Source organism: Pseudorasbora parva, chromosome 23 (genome assembly GCF_024679245.1).
Source record: "Pseudorasbora parva isolate DD20220531a chromosome 23, ASM2467924v1, whole genome shotgun sequence".
Taxonomy (NCBI): domain Eukaryota; kingdom Metazoa; phylum Chordata; class Actinopteri; order Cypriniformes; family Gobionidae; genus Pseudorasbora; species Pseudorasbora parva.
Window position 1 is genome coordinate 19217894 of NC_090194.1, and position 23732 is coordinate 19241625.

Below are 23732 nucleotides of genomic sequence, written 5' to 3' on the forward strand. Positions count from 1 at the left end.
ACCCAACAGTGCTGTCTGAGAGATATGCTCAACTCGTCTCGTGGAGGGAGAAGAGCGCTTTGAAGTGCCGACACACAGTTCCCAGTGATTCAACTGGATTTGACAGCAATTTTTAATTAAATACCCAGCCAGTTTCAGAAAGAAAAGACATATTAAAGCCGTATCAGAGACTAAGGAACAGCACAATAACTAGTGAATAGAATATGATAGCAAGCGGAAAATAAATGCAGTTAAATGTTAAGTGTTTTGGCTGTAAAATAAACTTACCTCTACAAATATGAAGCATGGTATGATGGAGTAACTACGGTGTGTATTATCTGAAGCCATTTTGCATCGATTCAGTCAAAGTTCCACAGTTGGCAATCTAAAGGAGAAATAAGTAAAACATGTCAAATGAATGCATTTAATAAAAATCATGTATTTACTACCATTCTGTGAAATGCAGAGACATGGAAAAAGGAGAAACAATTTGGAGAAACAAGAAATAGTTATCACACTTGTAAGGAGACATTTCATGTCACATTTTTCTTTTAAAAAAAAAAAAATACTACAACTACTACTAATAATAATAATTATTATTATTGCATTTACATTTAATCATTTAGCAGATGCTTTTATCCAAAGCGACTTACAAAAAAGGGGAATAATAATAAAAATAATAATAATTATTATTATTATAGTAATGATAATAGAATGAACATTAACATTCAAAAGGTGGCTGTACATTTTGTTTTAAGAAATAAAAAAACGTATATAATTATATAGCAAAGAACACATTACATTGATCAGAGACAGCAAATACATAACATAACATAAACATTGTCCTGTTCGCGACCCCATCTTTCAAACTTTAGTTAGTGTGAAATGTTGCTGTTAGAGCATGAATAATATCTGTAAAATTACAAAGCTCAAAGCCAAGGGAGATATTTTATTTAACCGAAGTTCCCTTTCAAAGCCTACAGGATGCTGCTGTAATGACATCACTAGAACCGTTTGTTGACTAACCCTCCGCCCACAAGAATACGCAAAAAAGGAGGCGTGGTCTTGTTGCTCTCCCACGTGGAGAAGAGCGCACATTGAACGCTTGCATCTCCCCGTTATAGTAAGAGGCGGGACCTTTCCGGGCAACGTGCGCTAAGCTGCTGCCCAATCACAACACAGGAACCGCTGGCCCAATCAGAACTCGTAAAGTATTTCTGAAGGAGGGACTTCATTGAACAAGGAAATCATCAGGCCGTTTTTAGGAAAAATGGGACCTTTAAATAAACCCTTTGTTTTGAAAATATATTAATTTAAGAATCCTAAAATAATCTGTTTTCAAAAATATATGAAGCAGCACTGTGTTCAACATTGATGCTAATGAGATTTTTTTTTTTTCTTGAGCAGCAAATCAAAAATATTAACTCAAACACAGTCAAACAGAATTTTCCATTATTTGAGAGAAAACACAGAAATTTCTGTGTTTCCGTGTTTCCACTGTTAGCTGAAAGGGGAAACTATTACGCATTTTCTGAATGAGTACAGAATCTCCAGATCAAAACAAATGTAAACAGTAAAACAAGCAATTGTATGCAAGCAGATGCATGCATATGTAAAAAAAAAAAAGAAAGAAAACGTGCTCATCAACATTAAACAGCATATAAATCGGTGTTACTGAATGAAATGTGGACCCAGAACAAGCTACAGAACTATGTAAGCATTAGAGGTGTTGATGGACTCAATCTTCTCCACATCTGTGTTTGATCATCGCTCTGAATATGATCTGGATGTAACCTTTCACAAAAACTTGATTTTCCCAGCTTTTTGTTCAAAATGTGTTTTTTTTTATGAAACTTACCCATATTCAAGAGTTGATTTAAAAAAAAGGATGAAGCTAGAATAAAACTTTTTTTGTTCTTTCTTGATATATTGCATGCTCAGATATTCATAAAACAAAATATTCAATGGGCTATGACATTTTTGGGAAAATAGTAAAAAAAAAACTGGCGGTGGCTGGCAACTTGGAAGGGAAAGAGTTAAATAACATTTCAGCCGATACTGATAACTCTTTATATTTGAAATCCGATAATCAATATATTGGCCTAAACCTTTAATCCAGTTTTTGTAATATAATATAGTCTCACTATTAAAAGCCTTGTCCAAAGCACACAATTATAATGTTATCATTATAATTTTATGTAGCCTATATTACAGACTTGCGCTGCACGTTGCACAACTGTATCTTTTATTTTTAAGTGATTGCAATCATATTTCAAGCAATTCAAAACCGTCATGGCAAACAGTGCACATCTGAATCATCTCAGCTGAAGGAAATAATCCATTGTTTATCAGCTTTAATATACTGGCCTCATTTTCTTATTGATACGATAACATAAAACAAAATCAATCAATCAATCAACTTTATTTATACAGCGCTTTTACAATCACGATTGTGTCAAAGCAGCTCCACAGTGTCAAACAGGACAATATTGCAACAAAATTTGATTTGGCTGTACAGTCGTTCTGGAGAAAACAGTGATGTCATCAGCTTATTTTAATTTATCATATAGCAACAATGTTGGCATATCAGTATTATAGTTTATAGAATTAAATAAAACCTAATTCATACATTTTATTTGTATAATAAGTTGAATAACTTTAATCATATTTTTAGTGTCCCCAACTGAGCAAGCCAAGCCAAAGGCGACAGTCGCAAGGAACCAAAACTCCATCACAGCATGATGGAGAAAAATAAACCTTGGGAGAAACCAGACTCAGTCGGGGTGCCAGTTCTCCTCTGGCCTATTAACACACCGTGTATAATTATTATTTTGTTAACCTTACAAATAGAAATCATATTAGATCGGAATATTCAAAATTTCAGGGTATCCCGGAAGAGACGGGTTTATTTAGGATGGGGCGTCGATTACACAAGAGTATGAATACTTGAAAGATCAGAATTTTTTGCGCCTGAGACGGGTGCAATATGTACAAAATGAGACGGGTGCAAAATGTACATATAATCGGTCCATACCAATATGGTGGCCGATATTGTGCATCCCTATAATAAATATTGCCAAAGCTATTGGAACAGCCCTCCAAATCATTGAATTCAGGTGTCTTCCACCCCTTTTCATTTACCCCTTAGATCATTTACCCCTTAGATCATTTACCCCTTAGATTCAGTGAAAGGAACTCTTAATGCTTCAGCATTCCAAGACATTTTGGACAATTTCATGCTCCCAACCTTGTGGAAATAGTTTGGGGATGGCCCCTCCCTTTTTTTCAACATGACTGTGCACAAAGCAAGGTCCATAAAGACATGATTGAGCGAGTTTGGTTTGGAGGAGCTTGACTGGCCTGCATAGAGTCCTGACCTCAGCACGATAGAACACCTTTGGGTTGAATTAGAGCGGAGATTGTGAGCCAGGCCTTCTCGTCCAACATCAGTGCCTGACCTCACAAATGCGCTTCTAGAAGAATGGTCAAAAATTACTATAAGCACACTCCTAAACCTTGTGGAAAGCCTTCCCAGAACAGTTGAAGCTGTTATAGCTCAAAAAGGTGGGCCAACTACACATTAAACCTTACAGATTAAGTTTTGGCGTCCCAGAACTTTGGACAATATATTGAAATAGAAAATAGAATAGTATTGTTCTTTCAAATAACAAATAGAATAGTTATTTTTTAAATAATTTTAACACAATTCCTCGCTGGCTTGGAAATGCCAATTCCAACTCCTCTGGGTTTTATGGCTGCAAAACTTCACAGCTCTACTGACTACTTACATTTTGGTATTCTGACTAAAACTGTGAGTGTGAGATAATAAACTGCTAATATACCACTGCAATTGAAATTATTTGTGGAATGCCCAAACATACACCACAAACAAAACAAATAGGAATTCACAACAAATGCCCCAAGGACCTAAAAAAGAGCAGCTTAAAAGAGTCTGAGGACCTCGGGCCCTTGAAGGGCATTCAGTCAGTGGAAACGGAACCAAGACAATGACAGAGAAAATACTTTAACTGTGCAGCACTCTCATTCTCAGTAGAGCAACACAAGGTCAAACACATTCTCTGCTTTTCTCTCTTTTCATCATCATTCATTCATATATTATAAATACACACGCGCGTAAGAAAAACACAGAGAAACAGAAAGAAACATTTGTACACAGGAGGTTTATTATGCAAATGTGCCGTCTCCTAGGGCAGCAATTAAAGCAAAAGTATGTTATTTTTTGTGAAAATATTTTATTCTATCTCAGCTAAATATCCAGTAACAACTCAGTAAGACATATTAAGTTGATTCTCAGAAAAGTATAAACACTGACTGTGGCACTATTTAAACATTGCTCTGGTTGAACGTTCAAACCAGCCTGATGCAACAACACATGGCATAGGTTTGGGATGGAACGATTTGGGCCTGCTTAAAACTGGTCAATTCATTGGTTCTCTGATGTGAAAGGTACTCTCCGATCATGAAAAGTACAGGGCAGGGGCGAGGCTACATAAGGGCCAGGGTGGCACTGGCCCACTCAGATTGACGGCTGGCCCACCCAATCAGAACAGACAAAAAAAAAAAAATTGGGGATAGCAGAAAGAATATGCCTATGTGACAACACAAATCACTTAAACATGTACAAAAAGTTTCATTAAAAAATAGGGCTGTCAAATATGTTAACGCGTTAACGCAAATTCATTTTAACAGCACTAAATTTATTAACGCAGCGCGCATTTTCTGTTTGATCTGTGGCATAGCCCGTAGTTGGAAAAAGTGAGAGCAGTCAGACGCAAAGGATGCAGCACCAAACATTATTAGGGAAAGAAAAGGGTTGACATTAATATTCTAAACCAAAAGTGCAGTTATTGCCTACATAAGCTACCACATAAGCAAGCTACCACATTTTTTGTTTAACTTTTATTAGACTTCAGAAAGAAAAGTGCATTTATTTTCACTGAGCGCATTCTCTGCAGTGAAGTCTGAGCGCGATGCACTGCAGCTCACTCTCGCTCATGTCTGAGGTAAATCATGATCACCGATTACAGTACACCTGTTTTATTGAACTAAATACATTACAATCGGCTAAAACGAATGCATAGGTTACTTTCCTGAACAAGCGCGCTCCCGAGTCCGTGTTCTTCACACTGTCCACGTAAATCGCAGCCCAGTTCGGCAGTTCATCTCTTAAAGGGGCCGCACTATATTCCTACTCGTGGAATATGGACCTCCTCCGGGTGAGGTGTGGTTCTGGTGCGCTCACTGGTACACATTACCAATTTTTCATACGAACTGTGCCAGTGTAAAAACTCCCTTTATATTCTTAAAATGAGAGAAATTACTTATTCTTAACTTTTACGTTTAGGCTTAAGAGACATGAACAATTTCTTAGACAAACATCTGATCTTTGTCGACGTCTAGTCTTCATGCTGTATTGATTATTATTGAATAAGTATGGTTTCATTAATAATAAATGTACATTTGCATAAAGTATGCATATTTGTCCATACCTATGTTGATTAGAGTATTAAAAACTTAATTTTAGATTTACAATTGCTAAAAATGTGCGATTAAATTGTGATTAATCGCGAGTTAACTCATGACAATCATGTGATTAATAGCGATTAAATATTTTAATCGATTGACAGCCCTATTAAAAAAATAATTACTGTAGAGCGAAAAAAAATTCATATAACTGCCTTATTGCAACAGCCAATCAGTAAGCTTAGTAGTAATGTTTAGCCAATCGCGTATTGTTGAGGGGATGGGAAGATGAGTTTACGTCTGCTAGTGAAATAAACTTTTAACACGGGCAACGGTGCATAACACGAGATGAAATTCTCACAGGTTAAGCTGCAAATACATGTTTGATATTATTGATAATACATGTTGCATTAGTTGACAATATTCCATTTTAAAATTAACCCAATTACTGAACACTGATGTCTTGTTACAGTGGTCAAATAGCAGCACAATATCTATATTTGTCTTCCTTGCAATAGGCTTTGTAGCTGCTTTTTATAAATTAATTTTGTATATATGAATTATATGAATTTGTTGGCAAAAAATAAATCATATATAGCTTATATTTACTGTCAAGTGATTTTGTCACATATTGTTAAATTTGTGTAATTTGAGAGTAGTCATTGAGGTCCACCCTATTCCACCAAGGTCCACTCAGTTAAAAATTTCTGGCTTTGCCACTGGTACAGGGGCTGTAGTCACAAACATTTTATCTCAGTTCTCCTATTTACCTAAATCCAGTAAAAGTTCTTAGGTAAGAGTTTTATCCTAAAACGTATTTACTAACCTGCAGAGAAAAACTTTACTAAGGAACAGAGATAAGTCTTGAGCTAAGAGTAAGTGTGCGGTTGACCTCGTTGCTATGGATGTCAACACGTTTACTAACCATGTTGGGTCACTGTTAGTGATTTAATCATAGAAATATTATTGAAAGTATGTTACCATTATTCAATTAAAGGTTTTAAAATAAAAAAAGTTACCATATTCAAATATAGATTTTAAAATGTAGTAAAAAGCAAGAGTCACTAATTAAACAAGAATAAACTCACCTAAAGGATTATTAGGAACACCATACTAATACTGTGTTTGACCCCCTTTTGCCTTCACATCTGCCTTATTCTATGTGGCATTGATTCAACAATTTGCTGAAAGCATTCTTTAGAAATGTTGGCCCATATTGATAGGATAGCATCTTGCAGTTGATGGAGATTTGTGGGATGCAACTCCAGGTCACGAAACTCCCGTTCCACCACATCCCAAAGATGCTCTATTTGGTTGAGATCTGATCTGGTGACTGTGGGGGGCATTTTAGTTCAGTGAACTCATTGTCATGTTCAAGAAACCAATTTAAAATGATTTGAGCTTTGTGACATGGTGCATTATCCTGCTGGAAGTCGCCATCAGAGGATGGGTACATGGTGGTCATAAAGGGATTGACATGGTCAGAAACAATGCTCAGGTAGGCAGTGGCATTTAAACAATGCCCAATTGGCACTAAGGGGCCTAAAGTGTGCCAAGAAAACATCCCCCACACCATTACTCCACCACCACCACCAGCCTGCACAGTGGTAGCAAGGCATGATGGATCCATGTTCTCGTTCCGTTTATGCCAAATTCTGACTCTACCATCTGAATATCTCAACAGAAATCGAGACTCATCAGACCAGGCAACATTTTTCCAGTCTTCAACAGTCCAATTTATGTGAGCTTGTGCAAATTGAAGCCTCTTTTACCTATTTGTAGTGGAGATGAGTGGTACCCAGTGGGGTCTTCTGCTGTTACAGCCCATCCGCCTCAAGGTTGTGTGTGTTGTGGCTTCACAAATGCTTTGTTGCATACCTTGGTTGTAACGAGTGGTTATTTTAGTCAAAGTTGCTCTTCTATCAGCTTGAATCAGTCGGCCCATTCTCCCCTGACCTCTAGCATCAACAAGGCATTTTTGCCCACAGGACTGCCGCATACTAGATGTTTTTCCCTTTTTACACCATTCTTTGTAAACCCTCGAAATGGTTGTGCGTGAAAATCCCAGTAACTGAGCAGATTGTGAAATACTCAGACCGGCCCGTCTGGCACCAACAACCATGCCACACTCAAAATTGCTTAAATCACCTTTCTTTCCCATTCTAACATTTCAGTTTGGAGTTCAGGAGATCATCTTGACCAGGAACACACCCCTAATGCATTGAAGCAACTGCCATGTGATTGGTTGATTAGATAAATGCATAAATGAGAAATTTAAAAGGTTTTCCTAATAATCCTTTAGGTGAGTGTTAGGGCTGTCATTTTTTAAAAGAATCTAATTTAAACGGATATCAAATATCAAGCAATGTATTAGAATATATTCTAATATCTACCACCCCCACACGTTTTTTTGAGTGTGAATTAATCCTGTTTGTTTAATATAAACAAACTATGAAACGTTACAGATCTGAGTCCATGTTATTGCAAAGTTTCTACAAAATGTTTACTGGTAAAGTGAAAAGTTTCCCGTTATCTGTTTGGGGAAACAAAAATAAAATAAAAAAAAAGATGCACAACAGATCATATAAGGACGCACACTCAAAAGTAATCCGGTCATGTCATTTACATGGTGAAATGCTCCGTTTGATCGATTCATGAAAAGGTGTATCCCACCCATCTCAAAACGATTACAATTTTATTCAGTTTGGGCATATTTTATTACGATTGAGGTGTTTATATGGAGCATTTTTATTCAGATTGGACTTTTAAACTGATTACAGTGATCCATGTAAATGCACCCCACTGTAAAAAATTGTGCTACATGGCACTTTAAAAACCGGATAGTTTATTTATAGTTCGATTACGGATATGTAATGTCATGTACGAATGCATATTCGAATATCGAAATAAAAAGTGACAGCCCTAGTGAGTGTATGTTCAGCTAATTATCAGCCTCTTACATGTCTGCTTCTCGAAAGATTGCAAAATTCAAGCAACAAATTATGTTTTATAAACTAAGTTTGGGAGAAGAACTACCTAATCAGCTTGAGAGGATCATATACTGTATTACACAGCCGACTCACTCAGTTACCTCAACAGTTTTCTGCACCCTGACTCTCTCTCGGCCCAGCCGGGGATACGGGGGAGTACTCCGTGTTTGGGCTAAATTCCAAGCTTGAAGCCCTCGATCCCATCTGACAGCATGGCAAATAGGCTAATTTTATACATTTTACTCCATCTGATCATGAAGTGTGAACTCGTGAAACAACTGCCATAGGTAATCAGTATTTTCTAATTTATTTATTTATTAAATATTTATTATTTGCCTGTTTATTATTATAGGACATAGCCTGACAAGCCAGACCCACATCAAGATGTTGGTTCTGGGAACTCACCATTGACAGTGCTCATTCCGAGGGGCGGGCTAAACGGTTGTCTTTCTAATTTAAAATGCACTCAAAAAATGCAGGTGTTAAAGGTCCCGTTCTTCGCGTGTTTTTGAAGCTTTGATTATGTTTACAGTGTGCAATATAACATGAGTTCATGTTTCACATGTAAAAAAAATTTTACAGTATTTTTCACACAATTTACTTATCTGTACAGCGCTGTTTCCTCTGTCCTAAAAACGGCCTGATGATTTCCTTGTTCTATGAAGTCCCTCCTTCAGAAATACGTAATGAGTTCTGATTGGGCCAGCGCTTCCCGTGTTGTGATTGGACAGCAGCTTAGCGCACTTTGCCCAGAAAGGTCCCGCCTCTTACCATTACGGGGAGAAGCAAACGCTGAATGTGCGTGTTTCTCCACATGGGAGAGCAACAAGGCCAAGGCCCCTTTTTTTGCGTATTCTTGTGGGCGGAGGATTACACAACAAACTGTTCTAGTGACGTCATTACATCCATGCACTTCCTGCTGTAGTCCAAACCGGCCGTTCGCTGTAGTCTTTGAAAGGGAACTTCTGTTAAATAAAATTTCTCACTTGGCATTGAACTTTGAGCTTTAAAATTTTACAGGTATTATTTATGCTCTAACAGCAACATTACACACTAACTAAAGTTTGAAAGATGGGATCACGAAGAACTGGACCTTTAAAAACAACCCAAGTTGGGTTTAAAACAGACAAACCCAGTGGCTGGGTTGTTTTAACCCAACGGTTGGGTTAAATATTTGCTTAAAACAACCCAATCGCTGGGTTTGTCCATTTTCAAAAAACAACTTGGATTGTTTTTAACCCAGCATTTTTTTTGAGTGTGAATTTATCCTGTTTGTGTAATACAAACAAACTATGAAACGTTACAGATCTGAGTCCATGTTATTGCAAAGTTTCTACAAAATGTTTACTGGTAAAGTGAAAAGTTTTCCGTTATCTGTTTGAGGGGGGGGGGGGGGGGGGGGGGGGGAAAGAAGCATAAAAAGATGCACAACAGAACATCTGTGATTGGAAAATAAAAATTCAAATGACTTGCAGCATTCGAGTTATGGCCATCATTCCCCGCAATCACCATTTCAGAGCAAATCCTTCATTATACTGCAAGACTCACTGACAGCAAGAATAAACTCCTACAAAGCACATATTCAAACAAGACGTCACCCGAGCAAGAAAGTAGCATTTCCTCTTTTGGCGGGTGCAACATCAATACATTTCACAAAACCTGGATTGTGCGAGCTTGTCAAAGAGGCCGTTTGAAATGTTTAAGGTAGGAAAATTCAAGGCATTCAGTATCAATCAGGACAGCAGCTGCTCTGCAACCCTTGTCAAAACAGTTGACTGGACTTGAAAGACGATCTGCGATGGCCAACTTGGCACATTGTCAGACGCAAGGTGTTAAGTCTTACATAACCAACAAGTTACACGCTGTCTCTGGATACATCTCTGACTGATGGAAGACACAGTCGCATTCATCAAGCAGTTCCTTAAGTTTTATTCATTACTTTTCCATCTTATATCACGATAGGTGTACTTTTTTTTCACAATAACAATATATAAATCACAATATAGCTATTTTTGCTTGAAATAAGGTTTAAAAAAATGTATAGAGTTGAAATCTCAATTCTCATCACCATTTTCAATATAATAATAAAAAAAGTAATACTAGCTTAAAACTCAAGCTTACTGAAGACAAACTGTGATAGAGCAAAGAAAGCAAACTACAATAGAACAAAGACAACACATGAAATAGACCAAACTGAAAAACTTCAAGCACTAGAAATACTAAATAAAATGTATAAAGTAGTGAAGAATGGGGTAAAGTGAGACATTTTGAGACACTAAGCGAGCTAAAATGATATATCAGTAAAATTGACACATTTCCCATTAATTCAGGTTGTTTTCAATGGAAATGATCAGAATGTTTTCAGGACGAATGTCAGTGAATATATAATTGTTTAAAAAAATAAAATTAAAAAGTACTCTTGTGTCTCACTTTACCCCAGTTTAGCAGACCAGAGAAATCAAGGGAGTAAATTGAACCACTTACTTTTTCTACTCTGAATCTACCATAACAACACGTTGTAACGGTTAGAATCTTGGCAGCCAGCTTGACAACCACACATTCCCCTGTACTTAACACTTAAGAAAAAGTAACTGAACAAAATCAAATACAACATAATATAATTCAAAATGTTTTAATTAACATTCAAATGACAGATAAAACCAGTTAGATTAGAACACAGTCTGGGGGTCAGAACTAGGTGGCAACCTCTTGCAGAAAAAAAAAACATGTTTACACCCTGGTACAAACTGTGGTTTTGGTCTATATGGCTAATTTTGCCCTTCATGACAACTGTGAAGGGGGTAATTTTTTTATAACTCATTCATTTACATTAAACAAAGCCTTAAAGTTCTGCATAATTAAAGCCATCTACACACTGTGCGATTTTGGCCACGATTTGGCCGTCTGAGACTAATTTAACAAATCCTAAAAGATTCCTCTGATCCTAGGCTAAAATCTGACGTCTTTGGTCGTTAGTTTGACATGTCGGCAGCCGATTAATGAGTGCTGCGATCAAATTTTATCTCAGACGAAATTCTGGCAGTGTCAGAAGATTTGGCACACAATCCTGCAGTGTGACTTCTCCTACGATGACAGTCAAATATCTCCGTTTTTCAAGACAAACTATGACCAAAACGAGAGCTAGAGATTTCTTTGTAGCCAGCATTTCAGTCCCGCATGTAATGCAGCTCACTGTCACCCAACGCGTCATTCATTGATGATATAAAACTCCGGACAAGTTTTCTTGTGCGCGTCCGTTTTTAGCGCGCCTTCACTATCGTGCAGTCTGACATTAATGCCAACTGAGATCTTACAGTGTGACATGGCTTACATCAGGGATCACGTTCGTACTTCTGACAAGGGACATTCGCAAAGGATTTTGAAAAAGTGTGCAGGACCCATAAGTGTAAAAAAGGGCCACCGGCGGATAAACAGTTATGGCACATTCACTGGTGTGGACAAAACATCAACAATATGAATTACATTGACTATGGCCAGCCCACACGTTGACTACAAACTTGGTCCTCAAAACATTACGTATTTTGCAATACATGTAATGTAAATATATGATGCTGCACTATTTCTTATTTTATATAATAATAGCTAGTAAGATATAACGGTAACCAACGTTACAGTATGCAAGTAATTATTCTATCAATGTAATTCTAAGTAAGGTTTGCTAGTACATTATTTCGGCAAAATGACAAGCCAATGAATTAGTAGGTTTCAATAGTTGCTTTTGCACAGTGCGTGCATTTTATCAATAAGATATGCGGCTAGAGTTTTGACACCGATTGAATGGGCTCCGACGAGGAATTCACACCCACAGCGACTTCGAGGAGTCAGCGGGCGGGGAGAAGAGGAAGCTGTGGTAGGTGCGGAACATCAGGCAGGGGACGGAGCAGATTTAACTATAATTTAAATAAATAATTTTTTTTTTTTTTTAAATATTGAATATCAAAATATTCGGTTGCCTATTTTGCCGTCAATACCATAGTCCATAAATACAGTGCCTTGCGAAAGTATTCGGCCCCCTTAAACTTTGCGACCTTTTGCCACATTTCAGGCTTCAAACATAATGATATAAAACTGTAATTTTTTGTGAAGAATCAACAACAGGTGGGACACAATCATGAAGTGGAACAAAATGTATTGGATATTTCAAACTTTTTTAACAAATCAAAAACGGAAAAATTGTGCGTGCAAAATTATTCTGCCCCCTTAAGTTAATACTTTGTAGCGCCACCTTTTGCTGCAATTACAGCTGTAAGTGGCTTGGGTTTGTCTCTATCAGTTTTGCACATCGAGAGACTGAAGTTTTTGCCCATTCCTCCTTGCAGAACAGCTCGAGCTCAGTGAGGTTGGATGGAGAGCAGTTTGTGAACACCAGTTTTCAGTTCTTTCCACAGAATCTCGATAGGATTCAGGTCTGGACTTTGACTTGGCCATTCTAACACCTGGATATGTTTATTTTTGAACCATTCCATTGGAGATTTTGCTTTATGTTTTGGATCATTGTCTTGTAAGAAGACAAATCTCCGTCTCAGTCTCAGGTCTTTTGCAGACTCCATCAGGTTTTCTTCCAGAATGGTCCTGTATTTGGCTCCATCCATCTTCCCATCAATTTTAACCATCTTCCCTGTCCCTGCTGAAGAAAAGCAGGCCCAAACCATGATGCTGCCACCACCTTGTTTGACAGTGGGGATGGTGTGTTCAGGGTGATGAGCTGTGTTGCTTTTACACCAAACATAACATTTTGCATTGTTGCCAAAAAGGTCAATTTTGATTGTATCTGACCAGAGCACCTACTTCCACATGTGTGGTGTGTCTCTCAGGTGGAGTATCCACTTTTTATGGTATCCACTTTTTATGGATATCTTTAAGAAATGGCTTTCTTCTTGCCAATCTTCCATAAAGGCCAGATTTGTGCAGTATACGACTGATTGTTGTCCTATGGACAGAGTCTCCCACCTCAGCTGTAGATCTCTGCAGTTCATCCAGAGTGATCATGGGCCTCTTGGCTGCATCTCTGATCAGTCTTCTCTTTATATGAGCTGAAAGTTTAGAGGGACGGCCAGGTCTTGGTAGATTTGCAGTTGTCTGATACTCTTTTCATTTCAATATTTTCGCTTGCACAGTGCTCCTTGGGATGTTTAAAGTTTGGGAAATCTTTTTGTATCCAAATCCGGCTTTAAACTTCTCCACAACAGTATCTCGGACCTGCCTGGTGTGTTCCTCTTTCTTCATGATGCTCTCTGTGCTTTAAACGGACCTCTGAGACTATCACAGTGCAGGTGCATTTATACAGAGACTTGATTATACACAGGTGGATTCTATTTACCATCATTAGTCATTTAGGTCAACATTGGATCATTCAGAGATCCTCACTAACTTCTGGAGAGTGAAAGTAAAGGGGCCGAATAATTTTGCACGCCCAATTTTTCAGTTTTTGATTTGTTAAAAAAGTTTGAAATATCCAATAAATTTCATTCCACTTCATGATGGTGTCCCACTTGTTGTTGATTCTTCACAAAAAAATACAGTTTTATATCTATGTTTGAAGTCTGCAATGTGGTCGCAAAGTTCAAGGGGGCCAAATACTTTCGCAATGCAATGTATGTATGGTCAATACTGCAGAGTGCTGATGTTGTCTTTGCTGTATCAGTAGGGTATATATTTATGTTTAATAATGAAGTATAGGCCTTCCCTGTATGTCAACTAGCAGCAGCAGCCGCGCTGCGTCAGACACGCTCCTGGTGTTCAAAAGCATAGAAAAAGACACGACAGAAACGCCAAGCTCACAGTGTGTCTCCGGCCTTAGAGACTTTCAAACATCAAAATGTCATTTATTAATACTGCCCTACAAAGGCAAAAGACCTTAACTCACTGGAGTGTGGAACTGAGAAAAATTAATTTAAAGATTTTTTGTTGTCCAGCCAAATTAATTACAGGTAGGACACTGGAAATCTGGCATTTAAATGTTTTAGTAATGAAAATTATCTACATTTTTTTTTTACACAAACTTGGCTTTTGACCCCTATTTTGAAGTTACTGCACTCTGAATTTGTGTTGTCTGCAAATTTGAGGAGTCATGCCAAGGCAAAAGGCAGTAACTTCCATATTATCAATATTTGGTTGCTGATCACCATTTACATAATCATTCTAGTAACACCTGGCATCTATTTTGGATGATTTACAATTAATTATAACCATCTTCCTATTAATATAATGTGCTTTAGTTGCATTCTGATGCCATTATTACGATATTAGACATGACACAATACCTCTTCATTGGTGTGCAGAAAAACTTACAGGTTGAGGTGACACTGAATTATATGAACAAGATAGGCTTATTTCTAATGAGTAAACATTTGCATATATAATGCAAAGATATAACAAATAGAACAAAGAACAAATCATGCACAAATTTAAAATGCATATGGGATTGGAATAAGATAAATAGTGCCGTTGGTTAATCAAGGGCTAAGTCTGGCTATCACGCTCTTTGACAGCGCTGACTGGATCGGATGGGCCAATCATAGGCTAAACAGAGTAATTATTTGTTGCAATATGTTTTTAATGTTTTTTATCTAGTAAAAAAGGATACAATAGGGTACATAGTTTAATTACTTTTACATCTTTGAATGAAAATTGCCTAGCCAAAAAGGACAACTTTTAGATTGATGTGATGGAAAAATTAAAAAAATGTCAATACCTCGATCAAATATTAGACCAAAAATGAAGTTACGGCCTTTTGCCTTTGCACGGCAGAATATGTATTTGTGTCAAAATTACATATGAACATCTTTTCCTATTCTTTTTTGCTTGGAAACGCTTCAAACACGCTTGCGTGTCACATAAAAAATATAAAAGAGTGTAACCTGTTAACATGGGAGCCAAAATAAAAACGGACACGCCTTGCAGCCGAGACCTTCACGCCACGCTTGCAGTGTGTCGCCGGCCTATAAAGTATGAAGATGTATCGTACAGGTCCCGGGATATCCACATATGATTTTGTCCGTATTGCTGTCACAACTAGTGCAACGTGATCAGCTCGCACACAAGCTTGATAAGACACTCCCCTCCTGGCTCTGATTGGATGTTTCTCAACGGGAGCGGTGTATTTCTGCAAATGGCAGTAGGACCACTGGGAGAAGCCAGAGGAGCTTGGTTTTTTCACTGATTATCTGTCTCATATTCTACTGTAAGGACAGAATGACAGGTTTAAAAAATATGTAAAAAAAAATTTGAAAAAATAAATAAAAAAAAGTTACCTACTGCAGTTTTAACTGCTTGCGGTTAGATCCAGCACTCAACTTTATTTCACTCAGCTGTGATACTAAAAAATGTTTTTTGCACTTGCCTGTGCCAAACTTGTTGCAATGATTGGGTAATTGTGGGTGGACGTTCGAGAACTGCTGGCCCAAGTTGAAAGAGTCCACCCACAAGTCCCATGATATTCCCGTCTTCACCGCTTGGGGTCCTTCCTTCAGTCCAAGTGTTGCGTTTTTCTGCATTATCATCCATAATTCCAGCTGCTTAGTATTAGAATTATCATCAAAAATAGATAGATAGATAGATAGATAGATAGATAGATAGATAGATAGATAGATAGATAGATAGATAGATAGATAGATAGATAGATAGATAGATAGATAGATAGATAGATAGATAGATAGATAGATAGATAGATAGATAGATAGATAGATAGATAGATAGATAGATAGATAGATAGATACATTTTTTAAAAAAATGTTATGGGATATAATACAGCTAAGATGGTGATTGATGCACTTGATTAGGATAATGATTTATTTAAAATATTTCATATGAAATGGATATTACTGACATTTCTAAAATCTAAAATGCAGCTGCCGTTAGAGTGAACAGACTTTCCTTGAAATGAACCTCACTCCCATCTGAGACTAAATACATTTGCATACAAACTGTAAAATTAATTTAGGTGCATGAGCGAGAAAAAAAGTTCCTGTGGGTCTTTAAAGAAAATTATGAAAAGTTTGATGAAATGGACTTTTTAGGACCTTACATTTCATAAAACTATCTCAAGTGGAATAACGTGTGTGTGTGTGTGTGTAAGTGAATCCTAGTGTACTTTTTGCATTCTAATAAATTCTTAAAGTCTTTTAATGTGCTCCTTTACTTTAACTCTTTTAACTAAAAGTCAGTGTCCAGCCCTGTATTAATCACCAAAGCAATAATTGTCTGAGATTTTCAGAAAAAACCTAAGTATGAACAATATTAATAGTAATGCTTGCCTTAGCAAAGGCCACTAATTATTCTTAAAATAGCCTTCAGCTCCTTTGATTATGCGTTCAAAAATGAGATAAAAATAACTAGGAAAAGCAAAACAGAGAAGCCATATAAATATACAGCATGCTAGCCTGACAAGCCAGACCAACATCAAGATGTTTGGTCTGGAAACTCACCATTGGCAGGGCTCAGTCCGAGGGGCGGGATAAACAGTTGTCTTTCAGATTCCCTCTGCACGCAATAGGATAGTGCTTCAACAAACCAAAGCAATGAAAGAGGTGAAGCGGAGCTAGTAGATAGATTTACCTTTGGCAAAAACACATTTTTTAAAAATGACTTCAGTGCCATTCTTTGTTCTTTTCTAAAGAAAATCTTAACTCCAAGTATTCCAGAGTCACAGCAAAAGCCGATTAGAAAGGCCGCTGTTCGCCATCTTCTTTGCTTTCAAGTAGCATGCGGAACTGTCACAACTCTGCCGTCACTATATTAAGCCCGCCCAACAACTCTATACACAATGTGATTGGCCTGACTAGAGTTTGGTTTTTCAAGCTCGCAAGTCAACGGAGATTTGCTAGACGACACTGGCTGCAAATTACATTTGCTACCGCTAGGTTTCTAGGCTAACAAAAAAATACCTCAAAAACTCCAACATGACAAAAACTTGCTGTTTGCAAGTAGAGATGACACGATTATCGGTTTCACGCTAAACCCCAATAAAATGTACTTATGGTTAGTAATATAGTTTAAAGGGGTACTTCAGCGCTGGGAAGATGAATCTGTATTTAAACTGGGTCATCAATGCAGTAGAAATGTGAAATTATTTTTGAATTTGGTGTCTTATAGACTGAGAAAAGACAGAAAATGTATTTTTGTCCCATGGGGATGAAAGACTACAATTCCCAGAATGCTTCGCTGCCCTGTGAGGCCATTCCCAACACCACCAACGTCATTACTGTGACTGAGTTAGAGAAGACACTACAATTAAAAACTGAACGTGTCTGTTCAATATAATGAGTGAGTCACCGCGGGAGTCTCACAGCACTGAGCACTAACTGCACGAGTGATGAGAGCTGAGGTAATCGCGACTACATTCGCGGCATTCACACAGGAGTTCAGTCTGGCACGCGTTTCAGTTCATGCCTTTGCAAGCTTAACTTTCATAGAAATGAATTTGAGAAGTTAAAAGACTTACATTGCTCACCATAGCTCCGTTTAAATGATCCTGTCTGCAAGCTGAGCTCTCCCTGCCAGCTGAGTGTAATCTCCCATCCCCCATGCGCAGATTCAAAACATGCGGAAATAGCTCCCTCTGCTGGCTGTAGTCTTTAGCCTCTGGGCAAACATTCCTCCTATGATGCAAAAATCGTCATTTTGCATCATAGGAGGAATTTTTCCAGAAATAAAATGCATAAATCTCTTGTCTCAGGGAGATATGAGAGGGGAAAGCACAATAATTTGAATATTCTCCAGGGTTTCTACTGATACAAAGCCATATGCTAATCGCTGAAGTAACCCTTTAAAATTTGATTATCATTAAAACCGTTTGATCATCACGATTTTGAAAACTTCCGGTAAATCCTGTCCAGTCAGCGTCAGTCTGCTGCAGCACGCTACATTTTATTTTTTATTTTAATTTAAGCCAGATCACATCAAGATGCTTGGTCTGGAAACTCACCATTGGCAGGGCTCAATCCGAGGAGTGGGATAAACGGTTGTCTTTCAAACTCCTTCTGCACACAATTGGATAGAGCTACAACCAACCAGAGCAACGTGAAGCGGAGTTAGTTGACAGATTAAACTTTCTCTGTATCCGGTCGACAAAACTCAGAACACATCATGCCCTTTTAAGAATGACTTCAGTGCCATTCTTTGTTCTTTTCTCAGAGAAAAGCTTAACTCCAAGTCTTCCAGAGTCGTGGCCAAAGCTGATTCGAAAGACTGCCGTTCGCCAGCTTCTGTGTTCACTAGTAGCATGCAAGCGCAACTTGGCCGTCATTATGTTAAGCCCCGCCCACTGATTCTATACATAATGTGATTCGCCCAACCAGAGTTTGGTTTTTACAGCTCAGAAATGTATTGAGAGTTGCTAGACGACACTAGCGACAGATTCGATTTGCTGCCGCTAGGGTGCGTCTAGATTTCTAGGCTAAATTTGGCTTCAACAAAGAAAAGTTTGCATCATGTGTCTTTGAGCCAAACACGAACAAACAAGTTCAAACGAGAATATAAAAGGAAGTGTATGTAAGATTGTGGCCAAAACTGGTACTGCAATCACTTTCAAATGACTGCAGAGCGGTGTACCCCCCTCCCCCCCGGATGTCGAATCACAACTGACTTTGTGATTGATAGACAGGTGGAGGGTAGATCTTCAGGCCGAAACATCAACATCAGTTGAGGGATGCAACAACAACTTTTAAATGACAACATCCTGGCTGGACTACTGTTGTCAGTGATATGGAAGTGTTTGAAATTAACATGATTTCTTAATGTCTAGTGACACATCAGGGCCATTTTATCATTAATTGAAATACATTTCTTACATACAGTTCCTTTAAGGGTGACATTTAAGGGATAATAATGTATATTCATTGTATACTTACAACACAGATTTTCTTTAACACATAAAAAAATTACAGGGACATATTGAATTGAAAAATCTTACCTGTTTATACATCCATTTTTTACAGTGTACAAAGCAATCGTCCAGACAAAATGATATTTGTAATAATTCTATAATTATTACTACGATCATCTTATCTGGATGATTGCTGCTTTTGGGATTTCCTTCTTTATAATGACTGTCGTCAATAAAAAGAAGGAAATCCCACAGAATAGAATCTTGTTTTTTTTTTTTTTTTTTTTTTTTGTGGATAGAGCTGCTTGGTTTTTTTGTCTGTTGATTTTCAAATATAAAACTAGCTGAAATGTTTTCAGTGTGTGCATCAGTTCTTTTTGAACACTCATCTCATTTTAACAAAACAGTGATGGTATTGAAAATCATGATAATTTGAGTCACTATAATCGTGATGTGAAATTTTCATAGCGTCCCATCCCTATTTGCTAGACATATGTGTAGGAAATCCTCCAAAACTATGTTGATGTCAGATAAAGCCCTCTGGCTGTGTCCATCCCAGCCAGGACAGCATCTGTCTGTGAGCCTGTGATCCAAGTGCTGTCCCGAGGGAGCGGCTGTGACATATCTCCAGCACAGCGTCTCTCTGACTGCCATCAGTGTAATGCGATACCAGTCAGAAGCCACTAATGGACTGGGGGTTCATGAGGCTCAGCTCAAATGATGAAAAACTGGTACATACAGACTCTGCTGCAAAACATAGAAAGCTGCCTCCTGCCCACTGCCTTCTACGGCTGAACTAAAGCTCTTCATAGACAGAAAGTCTTTATAAGAGCTCAAATGGCGCTCCTCATGCATGTTATATGCCATTGATTTCAACAAAAATACAACAGTGTTAGCATGTTGCGTCATACTCGAAAGCTTCAAGTCTGCATGAAATGGACATTCATCTATTTTCTAAAGCTGATGATACACAGATCAACTTTTTGAGCAATGTTGCCGGGCAATTTTATTATTTTATTATTTTTTTGTATTATTTTATTATTTTGTATTATTATTAAAAATGTTGCTTGGACACTTTACCATTGAGAATGGGCAACACATTTCTATTTGGATATCCAAAGAGAAATGTGTTGCCCATTCCCAATCTTTCAGTAACATTGCCCGACAACATTGCTCAAAAATTTGCCCTGTGTATCATCAGCTTTAGGCTGTATTTACTTTAGCCTACTTAGTTCAAGTTACCCAGTTCAGATGTCCCATGTGCCTAGGCATGAGACGGTATAAATTTCATATCACGATTACAGGGACCAAAATAATCAGGATTATCACGATTCAATCATTGATCAATATTATCGCGGTTGTGCTCACGCGCTCACCAAATATGTCTGTGATTGGCTACTACGATCAGCGCTTCACAAACATGTTGTTAAAGCTACACTGTGTGATATTTTTACCCCATCTAGCGGTGAAAGGGTATATGACCATCCAGTGAATAATAGTTTCTGTTCCTCTCAATTCTGATTTCGTTTTTACTCCTACGGTGGCCGATTTAGTCCAAGATTAACATGGCAATCCCCCTCTTCACATTCGACACGGTGCCATCGAGTGTTAAAATGCGAAAGGCGAAGCTTGAATTTACGGGTATGTCCCTCTTTGGCTAATGGACTTTCAAGATGGAGGGGCAACATGGCGACCGGCATTCAAACCCCTCACCCGTATGTATTTTCAATGGCATATTATAAACTTACGAGAATACTTTATTACTTGAAAGAAATAAATATAAATTAATGAGCACATATATTTTTGAAAGAACTAAGTGTTTTTAGCTAAGAATAAACTAAAAAAAGTTACACAGTGTAGCTTTAAAAATAAATCAATGACAGAGCGCTTTCACAGACACACACAGAGCGTTTGAATGCAGGTGTCTATCACACTACCGTTCCACTTGTCGACACCTGCTTGTGCTTTTAAACGCTCCCGCTTTCAAAACACTTTCAAACACTTCCGTGTTCTTTCAAACCGCTGCCGTGCGTTAATCATTGAAGCCAATCAAAGCACGTCCGATAAGCGTGTGAGCACAATGGCCAGTCAGAGGTGTTTCCGAAATTACAGCTCAACAGCACTCAAAGCATCACATTTTTAATATTTCAGTACCAATTTGGTATCACGGTCGGTACTTTTAAAAACACTACATCCACGTATCACAACAGACGTGAGCTTGTTTCATTCAAATGCAACTTGCCGCCGAAAATGAAATCAGAGGACTTTACTATTAATACTACTTTTGTTGTGATCATCTTGTCTGGATGATTGTTTTGTACGCTTTACAAAGTGGATTTATAAAAAGGTAAAATGTAAAATATCAATCAATTCAATATATCCCTGTAAGTATTTATGTGGTTAAAAAAAAAATCTGTGTAATATGTATACAAAGAATATACCAAGCAGCAACCTTCCCCAGTGGCGTAAACTGCAATTTGTTGACTGGCTTTTTTTTTGACCAGGCTTTTTTGTTGTTGACATTTCTGACGAACTGAGGCAGGCTGATACAGCTTACAATGGCTCTTGCAAACTAAACAAACTAAACAATCTAAACAAATAAAAAAATTAAAGAAGATGCAGTTTGTCTTATACCTTACACCTCCGCAAAATTATTATTAATAAGATCTTCAATTCACGCGGTATCGCCTATATTTAATTCACAGCAACGAAAGCAAAAGATTCAATTTGCATTTTATGCAGCTGCTCATTTCAAATTCAAAGACTGCAATATGAGAAAGAGCGACCTAAGCACTGGTAAGCTAATTTATTCATTTTTATTGAAGATGATTGTGTTTTTGAGCATCTAAGACTTATTTTAAGTTTAATTTACGGCCATTTGCATTGGCTTGCTTTACTCATTTGCAGCGATGCGTGTTGCAGTAGCACCATCATATCTATCTGACTACAACATATATAGCCCATAACACGCATTCAACCAGATACATTTACACTTGTCCGATTTTGTCTGAAATGCTTTCAGACCACCTTCTGAAATGGTTTGTTTGGGTAATTGGAATTAAATACATCTCGGAATCTCGGAATCTTCCAAATCTCGGAAGGCATTTAGGCCTACTCCTGGTCATTTCGCAATCAGATAGATACCTTGTTTCAAGAAAACAAATTAAGGAACCCGTTGTAAAAAGGCTATAACTCTAGAAGCTGAAGAAAAGCCTGCTGCTGCTGGCACGGACTCTATAACCCTGTGCGAGCCATGTCTTGGCAGTCGCGCAAGCTATTATGGTCTCGTGTTGTTTCCATCAGCGCAACACATCTCATTGTTTTTTTTTTAATAAAATAAATATAAAACAAAGGAGAAGCCTAAAAAAGGTCAGTGGCCCTGCCTGCGTTTAGGTATGATGTGAAAATTGTCCCGAAGCCCGGCCCTATAGGGGCGTAAAAAAGTCGGGTCCCGTCAGGCTCGGGCATAAATGCAGGGCTCTAGTGTGAATCTAGGTTCTGTTGTTGAGCTGTTCTGTATTCTGCTGTTTGCACAATACAATAAACACGTGAAAAAAATATTCTTAACAGGTAAGAGACACTCATCAATTGTATTTATATGTAATGCCAATTCAGTATTATAATCTTATCAGTTAACGGTTAATAATCGATTAATGAGCATCGGTTGTCGGCCGGGAAAAGATCAGACCAGATTGTGACAAATGTATGCTAAAAACTTTCAGAAGTTGTAGCGATGCTTTCTTTTTCCAGAGAGAATGTTTTTTCAAAATATAATTAATATAGATTTTACACACTAATAGCAATATCGTATCGCATTATTTAACAAGGTATTGCATATCGCAAAAAGACAACTTGACAGATTTGACTATTTTTGCATGTTCTTTAGACAGGGCAACCATCCACCCTCAATTAAGTTTCCCTCAGGACTTTTGTAGAAGCCAGAAATATGACCACACCTCAGATTTGTTTAATGTAAAAAGTAAAAAAAAAATCTCCTGAGCGCTGTCACCTTCTGCCATTTCTTCTTAAAAAAAAAAGCAACAACATTGCGTGGTGCACCAGACTGACGCTAGCTGGGCAGGATTTACCAAAAGTTTAAAAAATTGCATTAATCAAACAGTTTTAATGATAAAGAAATTTTAAACGATAATACTAACCATCAGTAAATTGTATCGTGGTTTATCAGGAAACCGGTAATCGTCCCATCTCTACATGTGGCACAGATCGGATATGAGCCATGAGTGTGTAAGCAAGAAAAAAGCACATGGATTCTGATATTCTCAGATCGGTGTCAGGCTTCATTAATATGTGGAAATAAATCTGATATGAATCGGACGTATGCAAGGGGCAGATCGGATATTCCCGTCAACGCATACGTCATTGAAAAAGCGACGGTGGCAAGTGGCGTCAACTCAGGTGGAAACCAACCGTGA

The 23732-nt window shown here is 37.8% G+C and overlaps 1 protein-coding gene across 2 annotated transcripts in view; it reads right to left on the minus strand.

Moving 5' to 3' along the window:
* The window catches only part of plppr1 (phospholipid phosphatase related 1), an 87437-nt gene that overhangs the window by 56063 nt on the left and 7642 nt on the right, over positions 1-23732 (minus strand). For both annotated transcript variants that reach the window (XM_067433412.1, XM_067433413.1), the window contains exon 2: positions 268-364. In XM_067433412.1, coding sequence (XP_067289513.1) covers positions 268-327 — 60 coding nt within the window. In that variant the 5' untranslated portion in view covers positions 328-364. The remainder of the gene's footprint in view (positions 1-267; positions 365-23732) is intronic.